The 23,615-nt window shown below is 49.6% G+C and overlaps 1 protein-coding gene across 2 annotated transcripts in view; it reads left to right on the forward strand.

Annotated features, from left to right (window-relative positions):
• DIDO1 (death inducer-obliterator 1) overlaps positions 1 to 23,615 on the forward strand; it is a 49,196-nt gene that overhangs the window by 13,233 nt on the left and 12,348 nt on the right. For both annotated transcript variants that reach the window (XM_055345770.1, XM_055345778.1), the window contains exons 2-15: positions 3,386 to 3,539; positions 4,053 to 4,169; positions 5,026 to 5,863; positions 6,544 to 6,865; positions 8,867 to 9,079; positions 10,044 to 10,254; positions 18,557 to 19,010; positions 19,101 to 19,260; positions 20,244 to 20,360; positions 20,482 to 20,586; positions 20,799 to 20,934; positions 21,204 to 21,729; positions 22,128 to 22,281; positions 23,047 to 23,136. In XM_055345770.1, the coding sequence (XP_055201745.1) occupies positions 4,127 to 4,169; positions 5,026 to 5,863; positions 6,544 to 6,865; positions 8,867 to 9,079; positions 10,044 to 10,254; positions 18,557 to 19,010; positions 19,101 to 19,260; positions 20,244 to 20,360; positions 20,482 to 20,586; positions 20,799 to 20,934; positions 21,204 to 21,729; positions 22,128 to 22,281; positions 23,047 to 23,136 (3,369 nt within the window). In that variant the 5' untranslated portion in view covers positions 3,386 to 3,539; positions 4,053 to 4,126. The remainder of the gene's footprint in view (positions 1 to 3,385; positions 3,540 to 4,052; positions 4,170 to 5,025; positions 5,864 to 6,543; positions 6,866 to 8,866; positions 9,080 to 10,043; positions 10,255 to 18,556; positions 19,011 to 19,100; positions 19,261 to 20,243; positions 20,361 to 20,481; positions 20,587 to 20,798; positions 20,935 to 21,203; positions 21,730 to 22,127; positions 22,282 to 23,046; positions 23,137 to 23,615) is intronic.

The following is a 23,615-nucleotide window of genomic DNA, read 5'->3' on the forward strand; positions in this document are numbered from 1 at the left end:
TGAAGTTGGAGAATCCAAAGGGAGAATTTAGTGGTTTCAGAATTCTGTGGAAGGAATGCTTGGCCCCTTCTGAGTCCAAAGTGCAGAGAAGTATTGTTGCTTTGCACATATCCAAGGTGTACTTAACTAATAGTGTAATGAAGTTCTCACAGTGTGTTTCCTGGATTCCTGGGGGTATCACAGCTCTGCGTGGTGACAGTGGCACCGTCAGCCTTCTCACTGAATGAACGTCTGCACTGGCATACAGAAGCCAGTCTGGACAGTGGCATATCACAGTACGGTGTGTAGTCTGCTGCTGAGCATCAGTAGGTCACCTAAGATGTGCTGTTTCCACCCTCCACCCCTAAGAATGTCCTTGAAGAGGCAGCAGCGCCTGTTCACTCAGGTGAACCTCACCACTCCAGGGTCCCGCCCCATCCCTTTAAATTCCCTGTAATGAAATGGCAAGTACCTCTAAAGCACTTCCGTACCCCAAAGCAGGGTGGCTTGCCAGGAGGAGCCCTGTGCCAGACTGGCCACCCTTTCATGCCCCCCCCCCCTCGTGCAGTAAAGAATGGACGGGCTCCAGTTTTCTTTCTTTCTTTCTTTCTTTCTTTCTTTCTTTCTTTCTTTCTTTCTTTCTTTCTTTCTTTCTTTCTTCTTTTTTTTCTTTCTTTTCTTTTCTTTCCTTTCCTTTCCTTTCCTTTCCTTTCTTTTCTTTTCTTTCTTTTCTTTTCTTTCTTAGATTTTATCTATTCATTCATGAGAGACACAGAGAGAGGGAGAAGCAGGCTCCCCTCGGGGAGCCCGATGTGAGACTCCATCCCGGGTCTCCAGGATCTCACCCTGGGCTGAAGGCAGCGCTAAACCGCTGAGCCACCTGGGTGCCCCAAGGTTCCAGTTTTCAGACCCAGTATCTGGCAGGCATTTTCTCAGAGAGGAATGCACGTGAGTCCCAAGGAAAGCAACCGACGATATTTGTTGCTAATGATAAAATTTGAGCGTTTAAGTAAGAATTACAATTTTGTAGAGCTTGTATCTGCCATCACAAGCTTGATGGCTTACCAGGAATTAGACTTGAGGAGGTGGGCGCCGCATTAACAACTGTGTGTCAAAAAAAAAAAAAAAACCCAAAAAAACACAACTGTGTGTCTTCTGTGTTGTGATGAAGTGTGCTGACACGTGGAGTCTGCGTAAGTCAGTAAAGTAGGGTTTTCCACGTTACCAACATAAAGCGGGTACAGTGATGGGTTCCGAGTGTGTGCCTGATAGATCTGTGACTTCCCTGTAGGAAAGCATGGTTTCAGAGGTCTCGGGCTCCACGGTGCAGCTGTCCTTAGGAAACTAGTCCTTGTCAAATTTCATCATGAGGTCAAAGAGCATCCACAATTACCTGAAAATGTTCTCAAATTTAATTTTGGAAATATTGATATATTCCACATAAACAGAAGCCTTTTGGAGCCCTCTGTTTTTAAGACTGTAAAGGGGCTCCCGAGAGCAGAGTGTTTGAAGAACTAGTTGCCTGTTCCTAAATTGCTTCGCGGCCATTTGTTCGTGCCGTGGGCAGAGCAGTTGGGAGGTTCTGGTTTGTACGGTGCATCTTCACATGTGAACTTCCACAGTGTTCGTGCAACTTCTGGTTAGTGGGAAATGGAGCACTTTGCGGCTGAGAAGAAATACTGCACTTAGAAAAGAAGAAAGATAAATTTTACGTTATTTCAGTGCTCGTAGATTGTTCTCATTTTCCCAGTTTCAGGGATGCCCACCTTCCTCTGCCTTCCTGGGGAAAGTGCTTATTACATACATGATATGATTGAAGGTTTGGCTGTATCCTTCCTGCCGTGCACTGTGTGGTGTAGAACCACATACTACATTCAAGTGGTGTTAGGGATTAGACATGATTTTTTTGTTCTTTTGTCTTGATATACACACTTTTGTTTCATGTGCCGAAATTTTTATTAGAATTTCTGTGTTGAAATTATCAAAACATCATTTTTGCAAAGAAAAAGACAAGGTAAATGAATCCGTTATCTAAAATGATTGGTTGTATTTTGAATATACTGCATATCATCCCATTCACAGAAATAACTATATTTTCCTTTTTTATTTTTTAAGATTTTATTTATTTATGAGAGACAGAGAGAGAGAGAGAAAGAGAGGCAGAGACAGAGGGAGAAGCAGGCCCCATGCAGGGAGCCTGATGTGGGACTCGATCCCAGGACTCCAGGATCACACCCTGGGCTGAAGGCAATTGCTAAACTGCTGAGCCACCCAGGGATCCCTATTTTCCTTTTTTAATTGATTATTCAGAACTCAAATCCAGAAACATGTTTCTTTTTCAGATTAAAGTGTATTTAAATTTTTCATTCCTTAAGTACATTTTAATTTCTTTGCCTTTATAAATGCTTGGTGTTGCAAAATATTAAAAGTAAAGTTTATTTCTAGTTTCTTCTGAGAAGTAAAGGTGTCTGAACTGTCCAGGCCTCAATTTGAGATGCGTTTGCCATATGTGAGAGATTTGGTGGCTATGATGGTGGATTGCTAATCAGAGTGGAGTGGGCGCTGTCTCTTTAAGAGGAGAATCATCATAATGTTTGTATTGGTTCTGGGGTCGCTAAGGAGACCCTACAAAGTAGTCCCCACCAGGCAGGCAGGTGAGCTGTGGGGCAGTGGAGGTTCAGAGCTCGTCTTGGGAGGGGGCACTGGGGGCTGGAGTGTGAAATGTGTAAAAAGATTCATGTTGAGGACTTAAACTGGAACAGAGGCTTGTTTGGTGTGTGTTTCAAGTAGGAATGGCATTCTGCAAGAGTATAATCTAGGAGAACTGTTCTTTAAATTCATGTAGATGAGATGTAGCACATCGACATTAAGTAATTATTAGTCTAGTCTTTCTTGAGCTTTAAAATGATGGTGTGTCTCCAGTATTAAGAATTTTTAAATACTTCTGTTTGTGGATTTTGTTCAGTCTTTTCATGTTTTATTTGTGTTTCTCTCTGTGTTTGGTTTTATCAAGCTGGGCCCTTATCAGAAGTAGGGTCCTAATTGAAAAGCAGCTGATAATCAGTGACTGGTTTGGAAACCAGGGTACTGCTGAGGCCTCTGCATGGTTAGCAACAGCTTTCTCCCCACTGCTGCGCAGTGGCCGGGCCTAGCTGCCTTCTGGTAGAGTGAGGTCCAGTGCCTTGCCTTCTGCACAAGCCCTTAGGGAAGGGGACAATGTTCTCTCCTTTTCTTCTCTCTCTCTCTTTTTTTCTTTTCTTTTTTTTTTTTTTTTGACTCCCTGAGTGGGTCATGTGATAACGTATACTCAAAAAATTACTTGGAAAGTTTGAGGCTTTTTTTTTTTTAATGTGGTTTTAGTTACAGTTATATCTATAAATGATTTTCCCCCTTTTTTTTTCCTTAGGAGCTTACTCTACAGGAACAGTCTTGAGATGATCTTTGTTGTTACCTGTGAGCAGTGACGGACAACAGCTGTGTTCCTGGACCAAGCGATCTTATCTGCCAGGTGTTTGGACCTCCGGAAAAGTTGCCCAACCGAGCTTTTGGTGTTTGGGCAGGTAATGCAGCACCAGTGCTAACATCAGCAGCACAGTTTTCACTTAATAGGTTTGAAAATGTGTTCCTGTTTCTGAAGTGGCATTTTATATGAAGAACCAGTGTAACATTCATATTTATTTGAAATACTCTAAACTTTAGCCATAAGATGTTTAGACAAATGTTCAGCCACGTGCTGAGAATTTGACTCAGGACACTGTTTTATTTTTCCGTTGGCATTTTATTGGTACAAGTAACCGGCATCATATACTCCCTTTGGTAATAAGTGTGTTTTGTTCAGGAGAGTTCTTCCTGCAGAAAGCCTCAAGTGACCAGAAATGTGGTATGGTCCTTGGTGGCACACATGCTGATACCACAACTGCTCCCATAAGCTTCTGTGTGGCCCAGGAGCAAGCTGGCCATGTTCTAGGGTGAGGGTTCTGTAGAGCTAGCAGGAAAGTGGGAAGGGACAGCATTTCGTGGAAAGTAAAGAAACAAATCTGTTTGCATGTGTTTTTGTATTTTGTATCTTGAAGGTTTTCATATCCTATCATAGTCCTTCCCCTGTGATGGAAAATGGCATAAAGGCTGAGTCAGCATTAGTGTTTCAATGCGATTGAAGCCTGGATTGAAGTTTGGAAAAAATTTTCGAGGTATATATGATCTTTTTCAGGTTTTCTCATTTGAAACAGCTGAGTTCATCATAAGCATGATCCTTTAATAGTCTATCAGAAAGTGAGAAAAAATAAGTACACTTAACAGCTCCCTGTCATTATTTTCAAAAGTAGCCAACTTACCTCTTACTGCATAACAGCTACCCCCGGAGTGGGGGCTCAGGGATCTGGGCAGGGCTTAGCTGGACAAGGCTTAGCAGGGTGGCCCTTATCCCCACAAGATGTCCATGGGGGCTACTCAGCCCTTGGCTCACAGCAGGGCTGGGGGGGGGCGGGGTACCCTTCTCTCTAGCAGGATGGTTGGACCACTTACATAGCAGCTCAGGGCTCCAGAGTCCAGTCCTGTTGCACACTAGGCCTCAAGACAGCTTGGCAGTTCATCCATCTGCTGTGCCCCAGGGTGGTGGGAATGAGCACAAGGGTTGCTGAGCTCACCAGCTCTGCTCACTCCCTTGCACTGCTTGTGCTGTTCATTGTTGGAAGGCTTCCCCGCTGCTTGTGTGGTGGAACCCTGTACTGAGCAACTAGTGCTGGAGGGATGGGTTTGAGTTGCTAGCGGCAGTTGTGTACTGAACGTTAGATGTGTCTGTTGAGACTTCAGTCCAGAGTCTCCTCAGATCTTCTCCCATACTACCTTTTAGGACCCTTGTTCAAGATAACTCGTTTGAATGGATACCTTCACTTTATCTAGGTAGAAAATTGTTTCATCAGTGTCCGTGCTCCCTCCTTTGTGTGAATTAAAAGCTGTCTACTTGGAGCTCAGAAATTTGTTATATTGGCAAAAAAAGGTCGCCTCTTTAACATTGCTTGCGGTTTGGTTCCATTTCACCATTAGATATGGATGAGAAAGGTGACCCAAGCAATGACGAAGTACCCAAGGCCATCAAACCCACCAGCAAAGAATTCAGGAAAACTTGGGGCTTTCGAAGAACCACCATTGCCAAGCGAGAGGGCGCTGGGGATGCCGAATTAGACTCTCTGGAGCAGCAGCCCCAGCAGCAGCAACAGAGTCTCTCCTTGCGACGCAGTGGGAGGCAGCCAAAGCGGACTGAGCGAGTGGAAGAATTTCTTACAACAGTCCGACGGAGAGGAAGGAAGAATGCAGCTGTCTCCCTTGAAGATTCCAGTGAACCAGCATCTTGTCCCGTCACAGATGTGGAGACAGCATCTGAAGGGAGTGTGGAGAGCACTTCTGAGGGGAAGGGCGGGCCCACGTCTGGCCCCACGGGTGATAAAGATCAACCAGCTGTCTCTGTAAAGGCCAAAGGAGGTGAGGACGAGGATGACACCTCTGACAGTGACAGTGATGGGTTGACTTTGAAAGAACTTCAGAACCGCCTGCGAAGACAGCGGGAACAAGAGGCGGCCGACAGGCCCAAGAGCCTCCAGAGCCGCCTGAGGAAGAAGCGCCGGGAGCAGGATCCCACACAGACTGTGGATGTGGAGGCGGGTGACGCCACAGAGAGCGTGCTGCCTTGCAAGCAAGAGCCCAAGGCTGAGCAGGGCACGGTGTCCCAGGCTGAGAAAGATGGCGGAGACAGGGAGCTGGAAGGGAAGGCCACTCAGGGAATTGAAGGCGGAGACCCCGGGGATGTAGGCAGGCAGAAGCCTGAGTGTGAGGCCTATGAGCCCAATGCTCTATACTGCATTTGTCGTCAGCCGCATAACAACAGGTAGGCCACAGAATGGGGGTGGGGTGGTGCCGATGGTCCCCAGCTTCCAGAGATATCCACGGCATGAGGACAGTGAGGGAGATTTTTGTTCATTTTGAGGAAGTGCATTCCAGAGCTGGGCTGCATGAGTAACTTGTTCACTTGGAAAGGATGAATGAGGCGTTGATTAAAAAAAAGTCACAGAAGGGTAGGGACTTCCTGTAGCCACACGGGGCTTCCCACTGCAGCAGTGGGTGGGGCGGGGGGCACAGGAGGCAGCACAGGCTAGGGCTCTCCTGTCGTCCTGGGTGTCTCTTGTACAGCACCACTCTAAGCCGACAGGAGCACGTGTGGGCAGGCTGTGATTGGACTGCAACTAGAGCCTGTCTGACTGGATGCTGGGTGGTTTTGGGGAGCTACCACCTGGGGTGTTCAGTGGGATGGAGGTGTGCAGGTCTCTAGGCTAGAATGCCATGAAGCCTGCATGAAGCTCACTCCAAATGCCTCTCAAAAAAACTGGACACATAATTGTTTGCTGATAAAGTCGAGAGAAGGGCATATGGATATTCCTTATCTGTTCTCTTTCTCTGTTTTGTTTTTTTACATAATAGGGTGTTAAGATCAATACAGCTTTTTAATACGCCTAAAATCGAGTGTTTATCGTATTTTCATTCCTAATGCCAGTATTTTTACCATTTTAGGTTTATGATTTGTTGTGACCGATGTGAAGAATGGTTTCACGGCGATTGTGTGGGCATCTCTGAGGCTCGGGGAAGACTCCTGGAAAGGAATGGCGAAGATTACATCTGCCCAAACTGCACCATTCTGCAGGTGCAGGACGAGACGAACTCAGAAAGCACAGAGCAGCAGGAGGCCAAGTGCGGGCCGGTAGACACAGATGGCACAGACTGCACAAGTATAGGAACAGTAGAGCAGAAGTCTAGCGAAGACCAAGGAATAAAGGGTAGAATTGAGAAGGCTGCAAACCCAAGTGGCAAGAAAAAGCTCAAGATATTCCAGCCTGTAAGTACTTGTCTGAGAGGTCACTGATAGAGGGTGACCTTGTAGGTCTCAGACTCCCATCAACAGAAAAGTCAAGACTTGGAGTTTCCTTCTTTTGGAGCAGTTTAAGTTTCTCGCTGCAGGTGGCATTATGTTTGCTGCAGGCTGGGCTCTGGGTGCAGGTGATCCTCTGCATGTGGTTTCGTGGGCCTCCTGTGTTCTGTGCTCCTTGGGACACCACAAGGGACCTTTCTTTATTTAAATCTTAGCAGCCGCATAGGCTATTAGTATGAAGCTAATATTTTCCTTAAACGAACTCATCTTTTAAAGTTAGTTTTTCCTTAAATATTCTTTTTGGAATCTCAGTTTTCACATACATGTATCAACAAAATTATTTTGAGTTCCTGAAGTAAACATGCACCTGTTTGACCTGACCTCACCATTCTGAGAGGGCTGGTAGTCTTGTACTTGCCTCACTGTGAGACACCAAGAGCCGTGCTGGTGGGAGGAGTTGGCAGTGAGATCACTTCATCCCTGGTGTCCGAGGCACCTCGCATGGCGGCTGCTGGCGTCACCCTCTGGAACAGCCTCAGGCACTCTGGTGCTCCCACCAGCTGGGTGTTAGTCCCCTTTGAGGCCGTGGTTCTTTGTCACATCTCTGGTGTGTCGTTAGCTTCTGATGCTGAGGGACGCTGCTACAGGCTCTTGTAAGCATATTCCCCTAGCCCTTCCTGAGGCCCTAGATAACCTTGAATTGGAGGCCTGTCCTTCAGCGGGTGTTGGGTATACAGAAGGCTTGAGGGCTCTGGAAGCCTCAAGGTGGATGTGCTGTGAGGTCTGGACCATCTAAACATAGCCAGCCTGGAGAGGTCAGGACGTACTGTATGATATATAGTAATGGTATTAACTGTGTTACATTTGGTTATTAAAGATTCACGGAGACATAAATTAGTGGGAAGAGTTACTTTAATTTCACATTTTTGTTTCTCATGTTTGAGGGTAGATAAGCTTAGATTCTATTATTGGTCAAATTTGGATTCTATGTAAAAAAGAAATAGTCTCAGAAAATCGAAGAGATAAGATTTGGCTCAAGTACATTTGAGGGACACGTTCATGTGTGTTTTAGTCTTGACCATCAAAAAAAAAAAAAAACTTTAGCAATTGTTAACAGAAGCAGTAGGGTTAGGTCTTGTTAGATCCCTCTGGCTGCATAACAAGTGACCAAGTCTTAGCAGCTTCACACAGCACCCATTTAAGCTCAGCTGCCATGGTCAGAAGCCTGGGCCTGGCTTAGCCAGGCCTTTGCCAGGGGTCTTAAGAGACGGGACCCCTCTGCCAGTGTAGGCTGGGGTCTCATCAGAGGCTCGGTTGGGGAGGGACCCACCTCTGAAAGGTTCCAGTGGCTTTTGTGTGTGCGTGTGCCCTGTGCCATGTCTGTGGCTCAGCAGTGCTAAAAGTCACTCACTGTTTGAGATTCACATTGAATGGGTGTTCCTGGATTCCATCTGGCAGCCTCACCCTCATGGAGGCCCCTCACAGGAGCCACTTGCTTCTTCAAAACCAGCAGTGGAGTCTTCTCTCTACTACAAGGCCCAGCCCCTCTTGTGACATTTTCTCTGGATGAAGCCAGACCCTTTCGATTGCTCAGAATCGTCTCATTTGGAACCTTAGTTACATCTGCAGAACTCCAATTTGCCCTTCAATGGAACCTTATTAATGGGTGTGAAACCCCATTTTGTTGGAAAGGCCCCAGAGCATGTGTGTCAGGGCAGAGTCCTAGGGCCCCCGTCCAGTTCTGCCTGCCACGGGTGGTGTGAAGTGTAGTTACTGTGGGTGCCCTGCCTTAGGTTGGATCGAGTCGGGCACTTTTCAAGAAACAAAGATAATACTTTGTGTATTAAAAATGCTGTTAGCGTCTCCTAAAATTAGCAAGCTCAGCACTACAAATAGAAATTTTACAAAGTGCTCTAACTGCTAAAATTGGTAAGTACGTTGTTTGAAGCCACATGTTTTGTTCTGCAGGTTGTGGAGGCTCCTGGTGCCTCAAAATGTATTGGCCCTGGGTGCTCTCAAGTGGCGCAGCCTGACTCAGTTTACTGCAGCAATGACTGTATTCTAAAACATGCTGCGGCTACTATGAAATTTCTAAGTTCAGGTAAAGAACAAAAACCAAAACCTAAAGAAAAGACCAAGACGAAGCCAGAAAAACTCATTCTTCCGAAATGTAGTGTTCAGGTAAGTTGATCGAGACCACCCATTTGAAATGGTTAAGTGTCTGCCTGTTGCAGGCAGGCACAGTTGATGGGTTTGTGATGCGTGGGGTACATCGGGCACAGGCGGAGTGCCAGTGGGATCAGCTGACTCATCCTCCAGCCTTCACGATTTCCCTGTTACACACAAGCATATATTCTCCCTCTCGCAGAGGGAGTCATTAGCACTGACCGCAGTGATGCAGGTGCAGGAGGGAACTGAGCCTTCCATCCGGGACCTGGCAGTCTCGGGAGAAGAGCTGGGGTTTGTCGGAATCTGCTGTGTGGCATTTAGACTCCAGCAGTTGGAGGTGGGAAGTGGGTGTGTCTTGTTTCAAGACCTAGCTCTCGGAATTGTCTCTCTCCTGTGCTGTGTGTGATTCGAGAAGAGTCCTGGGTGCTTAGGAATCACAGGCCCTTGCTGGACCCTCGAAGCCCTCGCCAGGAGTGGCTCAGGTCAGCATGGTGTATTGTGGCCCCCATTATATCTGTGATGAACAAGGCATAAGTAGTGCCTTTGGGGGAATTCTCTCAATGTTTTTCAACACTTGTTTGTCCTTTAGGTGGTATAGTTTTTCATACCGGTGATTGTGAGTTTGGGGAACCCCAGAGCAGTGCTTGCTGCTGTGCAGAGTACCATGGTGACCATGCCAGGCACCTGGCAGAGGAGGCGGGACACCGCTTTCCTCTGGTCTCCCAGTGTCCACAGCGTTCACCCAGTACACTGTCACCCAGGTCCTCGTTTGTGTCTGTCCCTCCATGGGGACCTTCAGATTGCTCAGATGTGCTAGTGCTAGATGTGCTCAGCAGATGCAGAGCCCCCGGTGAGGGTGGTGAGGGGCTTCGAAAGACCCCAACTGTAGAGCATATCATGACCTTTGTTGCAAAACATGATGAGCAAAGGCTCCTCTCTGACCTCCTTAATGATTAGGGTTTTGCTGGTTATCCAGGCAGGCATTAGAATCTCTTCTCTGCACAAAAGACCAGCTCCAGACAAGAAAGAAAACCCCGTGAAGAGGGCGACGATGGCCCCAACGAGGAGCGAGGTCCTCGCGAAGGAAGTGACCAGTGAAGGCACGCCGTCCTGGGCGAGCGACCACAATTACAATGCAGTAAAGCCAGAACAGACTGCTGCCCTCTGGCCACCACTGTTGTATAAATGTATGTATCACCTAGGGGTAGTGTCTGGAACCCTCTTGGTCTTTCTGGACAGCTGTCACATGGGCCTGTCCAGGACCAGGAGCTTTAGCCATGGTTAGTGCTGCAGCTGTAAAGACGGAAGCAGATGCCCGAGCCCTGTGAACCTCCTCAGTCGGCCCTACCTGTCCATACACACCTCAAAACGCTGTACAAACCTCATTGCTAAATGTCTTACCTGGCACCTAATGTGTTTAATCTCTTTAATTTTCACTGTCGGGCTCCGGTAAGTATCTCTGGTCTTCGGCGAGGTTGTGCTGGGTAGGTGCGCTCCTGGCACCCAGACTCTGGCCTGTCTCAGCCCTGCTGGCTTAGGAGTCTGTCCACCTTGTCTGTTCTCTGCACTGGGAGGGCTCACCTTCCTCTTGTGGGAATCCACTTCTGCAGGTACTGTTGCACCTGATACTCAAGTGTGATTTTCAGGAGTTAAATTATTTTTGATCCAACAGGAATTTTTTTCGTGTGTGACGCGAATACTACACACACACACACACACACACACACACACACACACATTCAAGTGCCAAAGGCTGTTTACCACTGTTGCATATGCTCCAAGGTAAGTGAGTGTGACCTTCTGGCCCTTGGAGCAGTGCCCTCACTGAAGGGAGAGTGCCAGCAGCACCCAGGACCTGACTCTCTCTCCTGGAGGCCTGTACTGTCAGGCCAGACCATCCCCACCTCCACCCCTGATGGTTCCAATAGCTGCATGAGGCCCTGGTCTTTTCTTTCCATTCTGGCTTCTCAGCCAAGCACTCCTAAATTAAGTTTTGAAAATTTAAATTGATCCATAGGGCACATCTTACTCTATTATTAAGATTTTCTTTTCTTTTCTTTTAATATTTATTCGTGAGAGAGGCAGAGGGAGAAGCAGGCTCCCGGGAGGGAGCCCATGCAGGATCACGACCTGAGCCGGAGGCGAACGCTCAGCCGTTGAGCCTCAGCGCCCAGGCATCCCTATTTTCATTCAGTTTTAATTTATATGTGTTTTATGTTGTTTGTACCTTTTACAAAAGTACCAAAAAATTGAGTAGCTTTAAATTCCCAGACTAGAAGTGTGTGCTGCTTATTCCTGCAGCTGGATGCTCCCACGGGTCCGTGCTACAGCTGATGGGGTTGGGAAAGTGTGTAGCTGCTCACTTTGAGAATGTAAGTGTCCCGAGGCTTGTGGAATGGAGTCTTAAGTAAATCGCAAGGCAGTTCTAGGTGGGTAGGGGTGGGGGAGGTTAGGGGTGAGCTGCTCAATCACAGGTTAATTGATTGCTGTATTAAAATAAGTCCCTGATACACCTTAGGTGGTTTGAGGTTATTCCATGGTAACAACACATTTCAAATCTTAAACGAAATAGCACGTTTACGGAGGTCATGCACATACCTGGAAGTAAGCATCATGGACCAGTGAACACTCAGGGAGCAGTCGCTTTGGAATATGGTGCTCTGGAGCTCTGAGTTGGTCATAGGCACATAACAATAAAAGGAAGCGGGGTCAGGAAGCCCAGAAGCCCTGGGTGGCTGGCTTCAGTACAGCTCCCATCCCTACCATCCAGACTTGGAAAGCTGCCTCGAGGCTCCCAGGGTGCTCCCAGTGTGAACAGGGAGGGTGAGGGTGGGGGAAGACGAGGGGAGCACTCAGGGTAGGGAGGCCCGGAAGGAGGCTTGCTTCTGCTCCTCCTCACCTCTGCTGCTTTTTCTGCACATCAGCTCACTAGCTTGACCTGCTGCAGGTGGGACAGAGAAGTGTCTGATGGCCCTTTTCAGCACATGTACATCTCAGAATTAAAGCTGATGGATATCCACAATTATAGCCTGCATAAGGGACATATTTTTAAGCTAGTTGCTTCTGATCCTTTTTTGTTATCCCAGAAGTGTCATCTTCCGGTCACTGGTAAAATACCCGACTTCAGCCTCGGTGAGTAGCAGTTGTGTCTCTGCCTCTCCCCCAAACCATCACCTCACAGTGGGGATGTCAGGCAGCACGCACACATGCAGCAGAACCCTACGTGCCACAAGGATCCCCTCCTGCCTTTCTGGCTGGCTGCAGCGCATGCTTCTCTGGGTTGGGCTAGGTTTGGGATACAGCTGGTGTTGGGACAGGTGTTAGGAGGAACCGTTCCCATGTTTTGACTTTGGTGCGTATCAGGTCTGTGGGGAGATCCCCATTCAGCCCATAGTGGGAGTGCCACTGCCCAGGAGGTGTCCTGGGCCATTCCGTTCCCCACCCCCTCCCCCAGGCCCCTGCTACTGACCCTGGGTTGTGGGTAGGGAGAGCTGTCCTGTGAACAGGGTGTGAGGGGACCTCCCATCAAACAGGCAGGGATTTGGCAGCCTTTCTGCTTCTCCCCACGGAAGGATCAGCAGAGATGCTTTGCGTTCTCCAGGTGATGAAGTTCACGTATCATTCTCCCTAGTTTTTAACTTTCTGAGGATTTCTGTATGGTTCCTTTTCACATAGAGAAGTAACTGCTGCTTCACTACTTCCCTAAATCATGACATTCCTGTTTTGATAACTATTTTTTTCTGTTCTTTTTCACTATTGGGTCAACCTCCCGTTGTCAAAGCATGAAGAGGGCTGAAAACTTTTCTAAAATATCCTTGATTGATTAGCATTTGGATGTGGAATTCTAATATTCATAGGCACAATTCCTGGTATCTGGGACCCCCAAATGGCTTATTAGGGGACTTAAAACACTGGGATTCTGAACAGATTTTGACTGGATATGTGATTTCTACAGTTTCATCTAGCTTTGAGAATAGAATGGAAAACCATAACCACCTCTGTACACCGAGACTCAGATTTGTTAAAGCAACCTGACGCAGATAGAAACATTTCCCCTATTAAGTTCACGGGCACACCACACAGATGGTCCACCTGCTTGTGAAATGGAGCAAGGAGAACACGGATTGTCACGAGGATAACTAGTGGTGTGGGCTCCAGAGGCATGCTTCAGAAGCCCTGAGCAGAAACCAGTTTCCTATAATAAATATTCGGGGGATATTAGGGCCCAAGAATATATCATAGAAATGTAAATCCTTGAGAGTGGGTAGTTGTGAGTTTTATCAGTTATGTGAGCCATTTTTAATCCGTCTATTCCAGAATTGTCATTGGCAATAAAATGTGGTTGGGGACAAATCATACCTGGTACATCTGAATCAAGCTTCTCCCCCTAGTTAGAGGAAAATCCAAAACTTGGACTGATAAGGGATTTAGCTTGACAACTCTATGCTATCCCTAATGTCTGGAATTCCCTTGGTTCTCAGTGGTATTCTTTTGGTATTTCAGACTTTTACTATTTACAAGCTTAAGAAACAGCTACCTTGAGAAAATGAGGTCAAGGAAAGGTTTCACTTGTACATGAACTTGAACATTGGGAGTTAAAGCTACAAGTAGTACCCAGTGCTGCCTCCTTAGTTGTACGGCAGCCACTGGAACTTTCCAGCAGGATTGGCTTCACTCCACCTGCCCTCCGTTGAACTTCGTATGACCTTGGGGAGCTGTGGGTCGACTGGTGCCTAAAGTGGGAAACTACAGGGACGTCCCTTTGGTGGCATCAGTGTTCTAGAGTCCATGGTTCCCTCATCGATGCTGCTGTGAGCCCTCCGATACGGCACAGGAGTTTCAGGGGCATTTGCATCAAGTCCTGATTCTAAGTGTGTGATGCGTCCCGTGCAAATAGCTATATCCTTTGCTTCTGTAAACCAAAGAAGTGCTGAAGTGAAGGCTGGGCCCTCCTCTAGTGGCAAGAACCTGGAGAAGTTGAGCTAGAAGCACGCAAAGGTAACTGCTGCAGAGCCCCAACTCTGGTCTGCACAGGGCCAGCAGCCTTGGGGTTTTCTGCGGGATGGGGCCCTTTGGGACAAGGGACTGACGGGAGGGTCAGTGGGCTCTCCTAACGTGCCCCTACCCCCCTGTGTTGGGTGAACTAGTAAACAAGGTACAAATGATACTGGTTAAAAGCTCACCCTATTAAAACTGGTTCTGCCTGTTAACCAGTTTGAGGGATCTCAGGAAAGCAGCAGCTCCACTCCCAAGTGAGTGTCAGGTCCAGGATCCCGTCCTGCCCTGGCAGTGGGCTGCTCACCCAGTTCCACTCGTGTAGTCAGGAAGAGTGAGGCACCTGTCCCCCCCCCCCCCCCCCCCCCCCCACACACACAAGGCTTTGATCCCATTTTGTTTGGTTCATGTTGAGGGATGATCTGACCAGTTCTTTTTTATAGATTACCCATTCAACCTGAATCAGGTTTGGGTTTATTTTCAAGATATAACGTGTGAAACTTGTTTCCAGGTGTATACTTGGTCTTTTACAAGCGGAGAGTTACGGTGTAAGTCACTCAAATACTGGACACCAGTAAGAAAAAAAAAAGCCTAGAACATCTTTGTGGAGCCACGCCGTGACGGTTTGGCTGCGATCTACATAAAGACATTCCAAAGATGATGTCTAGCTGAAGAGCATCAGGGATGTAGCTTATGCTTTCTTGAGTGTTAATTTGGGAATACATATTTCCTGATACGAAAGCAAATTGGTACTTTATTGTGCTTCCAAAAAAAAATTCACTTTAAAACAAACAGGCACAAAAAGCAAAATGATTTTCTCTTGCTACTGTTAATTTGACTTTTCACAGCAGGAGAAGCCTTGACGGGCAGACAGAGCTGGAGTGGGAAATCTGGTTGTGCACGCGTCACCCTGAGCTGAGCACGGCACGGCGGCCTGCGGGGGCCCTCGGGGCCCTGGCCTTGCCCTTCCTGTGGTAGAGCCCTGGGGTGCGCCCTGCGCTTGCCGCCCGACGCACTGGGGACCCGGCAGGAGTGGGGGCACGCGGAGGTCGCCGGCAGTGGGAAGCAGGGGCTGGGTGTCAGCCGTGGGGGGGGTGTCACGTGTGGTCTCAGCTGGGACCTTTGAGGCCCCCCCTGCACCCTCGAACGCACCCCTACCTGGACGGTCCTCCCGCCAGAAGCTCACTGTTCTTTTTTTGGCTTTTCCAGCCAGTCGCTCGGGCGCTGGGCCTGCCTGAGACGAGGGTAACTTCCATCTGGGGATTTTTAAGGAAAACTGGTACCAGTCGGGGCCGGACGAGAGCACAAAAGGCGTAGAGCCCCCGCCGCCGCTCTGAGGGCTCAGGCCGCCCCGGGCTGCTGAAGCCAGAGCCGGAGCCTCACCTGGGCCGCCGCCTCCGCCCGAGCCTGCCCGCCAGTGCCACCCAGTGGCCGGCGATGCCGCGGCGCCTCCGCGGCGGGAGGTGGCCGAGGAGCGCGGCCGCTGCGCTCCCCACTGGGCGGCCGGGCCGGGGGAGGGCTGGGGCTCCGCCGGGCTCCGCAGACTCGCGGCCCGCCCGGCCCGCCCCGCAGGCGCGCCTCCTCCTGCAGCCACCGGGGCCTGGTGCCCGGCGGCCCTGCCCTTCCCCACGAGCAGGTCCCGGCCGGCGTGGGCACCTCGCCCTTGCTGCCCGCGGCCCTGCAGTGCTTGGGGGAGTCCCCGGGCTCCTGAAACCACCTGGAGCGCTCTCCTAGAACAGCACTTTCTGGTGGGTTACGCGGTTATTCTTTGCCCTTCTGTAAATTCCTACATGGCACGACACACCGTGAATTCAGATGAATCCTCAAACAATTTTAGCTCTGCTCAAAAATACTAGTGTTCCTGTCACCATGAGGACATTGCAGCACTACATGGGGTCTGTCTCTGGCAGGAGCTCACGCAAGTCTAGCTTGCAAGGGGACCAACTGCAGCTGTGTCTCCAGCACTTACCAGATAGGCACTTGCAAAATATTGGCACGTTTTAAACATTTCCTGGTAGAAGAGGGTCATGTCCAACTTGCTGGTGGAGACCATCAGTTTCAGAACATTGTACTATAAGAATTCACTTATCTGATTATACTTGTCATATACTTCCCAAAGCACAGGTAGGGGATAATGAAAGTTACTGTAACGAGTAACAACTGGTTCTATGAAATAGCATGATTTTTAAGGAAAGCCATCCCGAGTTTTTGAAACAGATTGCCTACTTACCATTAAACCGTTTTTGGATAATAGGTCACTTTAATCACATGTATTGAGAATGTCCTAAATATAATCTTGCTTTGGAGTTCTGCTGAATGAGTGGGGAAACCCTGCTTAGATCGGCGGCGCTACTGACCTTAGGCTCTGACCGGGACATCTTGCAGTGAGTGTTCTTAGAGTGAAGTTTTTCACCTGCAGCCACTTAAATATCAAGTGTCAAAGACACGGGTGTCCTGTACGTGACCAGCCTTCCTGGGGTTTCTGGAAGTGCCCTAGGCCAGCTTATTTTGAGCATGCTCTTAAAGTCTGCTCTGCAGAGTTTTGTCTTGGTGAAGGGCAGGGACTGACCCGTTCTGGGCCTCACTTTTCACGCTGGCTGCTCCTTCCTTCACGGCTGCTGGCGGGCAGATGCCTCCCTCTGCTCTAGGCCCGTGTGCCCTGGGCCTTGCCATCTGGCCCTGTGTCCTTGCTGTCCTGCCCTTTCCTCGCTCCCGCTTCCCATAAGAAAAGGTACCTCCATCTGTTTGCCTTAACCCCAAACTAGCAGTCCTCTGGGCAAGGTGGACCTTGCAGCCAAATGTGAGCTTCTGAACGTTGAGGTAGGGTACTGCCCGAGGCCTCTGCACCTGACGTGATGCGGTGCTCCGAGGAGGGTCGAGGTTCCCTCTCGCTTCAGGAGGCATTCTCGCTGTGCGGAGTGTGCTTCCTTTAGATGAAATCCAGTTCCCCAGGGCACAGAGCAGGGTGGATGTGGCATGAGCCAGCTGCCCCGGGACAGTGGGCTGGGGAGGTGGCCAGGCGGCTTAGGCCTGAGGCTACCAGCAAGCGCCGGGCTCTGGTGGACAGGCCACCCCGGGCAGGGGCAGGCAGGGGGCGTGAGGCTGGAGAGCTGTGTGAGGTGACCATACAGGATTGAGGGCGGAACTCCTGCCTGGTAGTGAAGCAGGTTAAGCCCTGCCGTAAGTTGGGTCCTTGCAGTAATGCCGTTGTTACAAGCTTCATAAAACGGTCAAGCCTTGTTTATCTTAAAACCTGGGAAAACCTTGAGATGCCAGCGCTTTCCCGGCTGCTGGAGGAAGGGGGTCTGTGGGAGCAGTTGCCCTGGCCCTCCATGAAGACAGCCAGGCACCCACAGCGGTCTTGGGAGCGCCATCCCCTGGTCAGGCTTCTCTGTGGGCCGTCCTTCAGACTGAGACTTTTCACCCATGTTCGTTAGAACACTGCCGAGTGGATGGTTTTTAATCCCTGGGTAAAACCGAAAGGTGCTGGAGCACATGTGGAAGGCTGACTGCGAGGTTCGAGAGGACCCTGGACCTGGGGAGACAGTGCATCCGAGGGTCCTTCGGTGGCTTGACTACCGCCCTAGGTGGCGTCCCAGTGTGCTGCCCTGGCTCGCTTTCCGGGCCCACTGTTGTGACCATTTGGCTCTTCCAGACCCATCATCGTGCGCTGTGTGCAGCACCCCTGTGGCCTTGCTGGGGTCACCACTCCCTGACCGGCCAGCTCTGTCCTTGGAGGGCCGGCTGGCCGTGGGACCCTCTTCCTTGCTCACCTGAGACCTTGATTCTCCTGGTCCAATACAGTACGGTTATAATCAGTCCTTTATATTCTCTCTTTGTGAAGAGAAAGTACCGGCATCATAGAGTCTTGTGCAAGTTGAGCAGTTTTGACTGCATCCTTGGTTAGACCAAAAGTGCTCATTTATTCTCTTCCCCAGTAATGGGTACAAGCAGAGGGCTGCCTGTGGGGACATTGTCACACAGCCACTTTCCCTCTTGTACCAGCGTTGTCATTTCCACTCGACTTTGGTCCAGGCCATGGTGAGCACCTGCATGCAGCTGCAGGCCCGTGGGCCACCCTCCCAAAGCCCCGAGAGTGGAATGTCCATTGGAAGAGAATGTCTGTCTGACCTGTCCTGGGATTTTCTAAATTCGTGTAAAAAGAAATTACACTTGACCTCTTCATGAAAGTGCTTTTCTACATCAGTCTTTTTGTTAATGCACAATTTGCCTTTCAGTTTTCAACCTTCGCCAATGATTGAAATTAAGCTTATGGCAACTTGGGTTTGTTACTTAAAAGGCTTAACGTAACGAAGTACAGCAAAGCATATCTTTCTGAAACAATATGTGCTCGTGCTCATCTGTATGGCTGGCAGCCCTTAATTGTCACACTTCTTTCCTGGATTTGATAGTTATTTTAAGTTGCTGTCCCACAGTCACACAACCATGCAACTGCCCCCAGCCTCACTAAGCATGTGCGCATCTCCTTTGCAGCCACAAAGGAGGATAGGCGGGCGGAAGAGAGGACCACAGCACCCAAGAAAATGCCTCCTGCAGGCCCATCGGCAAGCGGCAGACAGCCTTCGCCCAGAAATCTCCTTCCAAAGAAGTCTCCGCCCTTTGCAAACGCAGCAGCAGCCAAAGTGGCCATCAAAAAGTCACCCTCGGGCTTCAAGGGCCCTGGACCCAAGCGGCCCTGGCTCTCGGCCAACCCCTCGGCAGGCACTCCTGCTGCCAAGCAGGCAGGGCTGGCACCTGGGGCTGCTTCCAAAAAGCTACCCAGCTCAGCCTCGTTGGTGGGGACCATCAGGAAGCCTGCAACCGCCTCTGTGTCCTTGGCTTCTCCAGGCCCGGGACGCCTGGGGTCCTCGAACCCCACCCTGTCACAGCCAAATTCTCAAATTCGGCAAAATATAAGACGCTCCTTGAAGGAGATTTTGTGGAAAAGGTGGGCTATTCTCCTTGATTTCTTATTGTGAAAGTGGTTGAGTAGACTGTGGCTGCAGCAGTTCACGCAGTCCGTTCTTGTTCCTTCTAGAGTCAATGACAGTGACGACTTGATCATGACGGAAAGTGAAGTAGGCAAAATCGCCCTCCACATTGAGAAGGAGATGTTTAACCTCTTCCAAGTCACGGACAACCGCTACAAGAGCAAATACCGCAGCATCATGTTCAACCTCAAGGACCCCAAAAACCAGGTGTGTGCAGGTGGCCCAGAGCAGGGTGCGCCAGCTCTCACGGTCTCTGGCCATGCCTCACCGCAGTCATCTGGACGCTCATGTCCTTGCGGTGCAAGCCAGAGGGCCGCTGCCCCACTTCCCTGGGCGCGCTCAAGTCCGGCCTGGTCTCACCAGCTGCAGCTCTTCTAAACGTGACTGTGAAGTTACGTTCCTCACAGCAGCTCCAGAGTAATGTTCCAATTCTTAATCTTAGTTTATGGCCAGCTCCATATTTGAGCTTCAGACAACCTTTTCTGCCTTGTTATGGATCCCCATCATTTGAGCCTGCCCATTCGGGCTTCCCTAGAGCAACCATAAGTGGTCTTGAACATGTCGCCTTGTAGTGCTCCCCATTTGGGCAGGTGCTGTGCTTGCGTGGGGAGGGCACCCTGAATCCTAGCAGCTGTCGGACAGTGCTCTTCCAGTGGGGTTGAAATGGGAGTTAGCTGGGAAAGCATCAGCCACTTGGCCTGGTGTGGTTCCCCCGCCTCCTCCCTTCCGGGGTGCACCATCTTCAGGCCTTTCAGGCCTTCTCTCCATTTGCCTTTTGAACCCTTAGACATGCTTAGAAGCAGAGTCCTACACCCTGACTTCCCGTCTCACTGCAGCAGTCTTGTGGCAGAAGTGATTGCTTCCTACCTTTATTCCTAGCTCTCTGCTTTTTTCTCTGAGGTCTTTTTAGCAGAGTCGGCACAGCATGGCCTATGAGGGCAACTACTGACCCTCGTGCCAGTGTTGTCCGGACCCGCTGGCTCTGCAGCGGGGGTGGCCTGGCCTTTACCCACCCCCCACCCCCATGGGCGGTAGGGGATACGGGTGAGATCAGGCCCCTGCCGAGCCTTGTCCTGGGCCTCAGGGCCTCCGGCAGAGGCTTCTCATGCTGCTGTTTCCCTCCTATTCCATCTAGCATCTTAGATGCTGAAATGTTTTTGAAAAAGTGAATGAAAGGTGTTTATTTTTAGGGGCTCTTCCATCGTGTTCTGCGTGAGGAAATCTCTTTGGCAAAGCTTGTGAGAATGAAGCCAGAAGAACTGGTGTCTAAAGAGCTGTCCACGTGGAGGGAGCGGCCGACAAAGCCTGTGAGTGCCAAGGGAGGGGCCGGGGCACTGGCCACTGGGCCCTTCTGGGTCTCCAGGGGTGAGGCAGGAGTGAAGCCGTCTGAATGAGAAGGTTTAAGGCTCTCTTTTCTTTTCATCTCAGGTGATGGAGTCTAGAAATAAGCTGCACAGTGAAAATAAAAAGACCACCACTAAGCAGGAACCCGTGCCTGACATGGAGGATTCTCCACCTGTGTCTGACTCAGACGTAAGCCTTAGGGATTTCCAGAGAGAACAGGAATTGAGTAAAAGTAATCTGTTGCCAGGGGCTTAGGTCTCTGAGTTGTTGGGCCAGACCCTGAGCTGCTAACAAGCAAGCACGGTGTGCAGCGGCTCTTCCTAGCAGAGCTGCTGCTGTGCTGTTACTACACAGGTGGAGGGAAGTGTGACCCGCTCAGCCCTTCCCTCTTCACCTTGCAGGAACAGCAGGAGTCGGTGCGAGCCGTCCCGGAGAAGAGCACCGCACCCCTCCTCGACGTCTTCAGCAGCATGTTGAAAGACACCACGAGTCAGCACCGGGCACATCTTTTTGATCTGAACTGTAAAATTTGTACAGGTGAGATTTGTAATTGGGGGCATGAAACTTTGGAGCTGAGGCTTAGCTTCCTTTTGTTGAAATGACTGATCCTCCTAGTGGCAATTGTACTGAACCCAAGCCTAGCAAATTGAAAGACCAGAGTGGTTTTCTGAAATTAATGGAGTTAAACTCTATCTTTAGAATGCGCTTTTATTATTATTATTATTACAAGAAATTATCCACTTGGGGGCAAGCTGTGCTCTTGAATATGTGGGATTTCTCAGGAAGGCCTTCGTCATGTTCTTCAGGTCAGGTTCCATCATCAGAAGATGAGCCGGCTCCAAAAAAACAAAAGCTGTCGGCTTCTAAGAAGGAAGAGCCAAAATCCAAGTATGAGGCCTCTCCCTCTGAGCCAGTTCTTAGCTCCGCTGATGAAATGATATCAGAAACTCTGCCTGAAAATGCCTCTGAGCCAGACCTGGAAAGTGCTTCTCATGCGCACTTGGAGAGAAAGTATTTCCCGGTGCCACCAGGAGACAGCCACCCAGAACCCTCCACCCTGGAAGGCCCCTCCGGCCCAGCCACCTGTGGGGGCACAGTGCTCACCACGGTCACGGTATCCGGCCGAGACCCCAGGACTGCGTCAAGTGGGTCGTGCACAGTCACGGCCCCTGCGGCAGCCCGCCAAGATGGTGCTCACACAGTGGAACCCCGACAAGATGTCCTGAAACCTGCAGTGACCTCGGTGACAGTGCCCAAGTCCATACTAGCTAAGCCGTCCTCATCCCCTGAGCCCAGATACCTCCTGCCTGTGCCACCACCACCACGCATCAGGTGCGTTCTGCATGTGTAGTGTGAACAAGCCGTGACTTCATTTCCTGCGGGTTAACAGGAGTAACAAAGGGGAGAGATCCCCTAAGTTCAGCTCAGATCCACCAAGAATACAACTTCGCTCTGATAATTTGCGTAGGTGTGAGAAGCCTGGCTTTAGCATGGTTATTCTAAATCTACAGATCTTGAAAACTGAAATGTGGCCTTACGGTCATTCGGGTTTGTTGCCTATTCAGTTAATTTTTTCTGGACCAGGATGTCTATAGCATCATGGTTAAAGTAATTTGAAGAAGCTACTAAAATTTGCAGGAATTTACTCTGCCTTTATAATTCCATAAAACCTTCATACTTTGGAAATTGAGCAGAGAGAAAAATTAATTTTCTCTGGTTTTGTTTTACAGCCTCTCCGAGTCAAGGTCCCCTCCAGAAGGAGATACAACCCTCTTTTTGTCTCGACTCAGCACCATTTGGAAAGGATTTATTAACATGCAGAGTGTAGCGAAATTTGTCACTAAGGCGTATCCCGTCTCTGGGTGCTGTGACTATCTCAGTGAGGTTAGAACCGAGAGTGAGAGCGAGTGTGTGTGTGTGCGCGCGCGCACTTGTGTGCACGTGTGTCTTCCTGCTGTGACTATCTATCTCAGTGAGGTTAGAACCGAGAGTGAGAGCGAGTGTGCGTGCACTTGTGTGCACATGTGTCTTCCTTAGCTGTTCCGACCTGATGCTGGGGTCACACGTATGGCAGTCTTCCAGCAGAGGGTCAGCATGCATAGGACCCAGTGGAGCCTGCTCTCATAAACCATCAGGTTAAGCAGTTTGGACACTGGTGGAAAGTCGAATGAGAAGTTGGGTGTCCCAACGTTTATGAAAAAGCGAGATGGTTTTCCTCCTCCCTCTGTCCAGCAAGGGTGTTGAGCCAGTGTGTGAGCCACTCCCAGCTGGAGGCGTGGCAGCACGTGTGGACATGCAGCAGCTCTTTGCTTTTCCAAAGTCAGTGTGAATAGCACTAATATTTACAACCTTAGCGAGCAGAAGTAAGTCACTTCTGGATCATGTCTCAGTCCTTACTGTATGTACGTGTTCGTGACACATAACCTAGAAACGTTCTCAGCTTGGCAGAAGGCCATCATGTCACGCTCATGCTTGGTAACTCCTAATCCTGGATGCTAACCGAGCAACGTTTAGTGCTGGTGTTAACCATGTTCTGTGGAAGAGTTGTGCTCTTCTGGACTCTCGGGTAGTTTGGTGCCTTGAAGTTACTACGTCAGTCTAAAGTGCTGCGGCTGTACTGGTCGTTTACTCAAAGTACGTTTTGTTTAGGACCTGCCGGACACGATTCACATTGGTGGAAGGATCGCACCCAGAACAGTTTGGGATTATGTCGGCAAACTCAAATCTTCTGTGTCTAAGGTACCTGCCATAGTCTAATCTCTGCGCCCGTGGAGGAAGGAGTTTGTGTAAATGCAACTCTTCCTTTCACTTTTCATCTTGATGGGTTAGTACTTGAAACGTCAGCCTATAAGTTAAGTAGTACTGGGTAAATGTTTAAAATTACATTTATAGCAGGATAACTGTGTGTTTGGGTAACACGGTGATGGCAGTTTTATTATGATTTATGTTAATGTGTGTGCAGTTCAAGGTTAGTGAGAAACAGAATGTCTCCTCATTATTTCTGTGACTGAGGGAACCCACACGTGCCGGAAGGGGACTGGCTTCCAGGAGGCCTGGGCCCTGGGTGGACCTGGGGGCTCTGAGCCCCTGAGCTGCGGCCGCAGCTGGGTGTGTATGCGTGGGGAGGGCTGCGGTTTTCCTCAAGCCCACATGGGGCTCAGACCCTCTGGTCTCATGGAGCCTTCCCATGATGGAGCCGCATTGGCTCTGGTGTAGAT

Source organism: Nyctereutes procyonoides, unplaced genomic scaffold (assembly GCF_905146905.1).
Source record: "Nyctereutes procyonoides isolate TBG_1078 unplaced genomic scaffold, NYPRO_anot_genome, whole genome shotgun sequence".
Taxonomy (NCBI): Eukaryota; Metazoa; Chordata; class Mammalia; order Carnivora; family Canidae; genus Nyctereutes; species Nyctereutes procyonoides.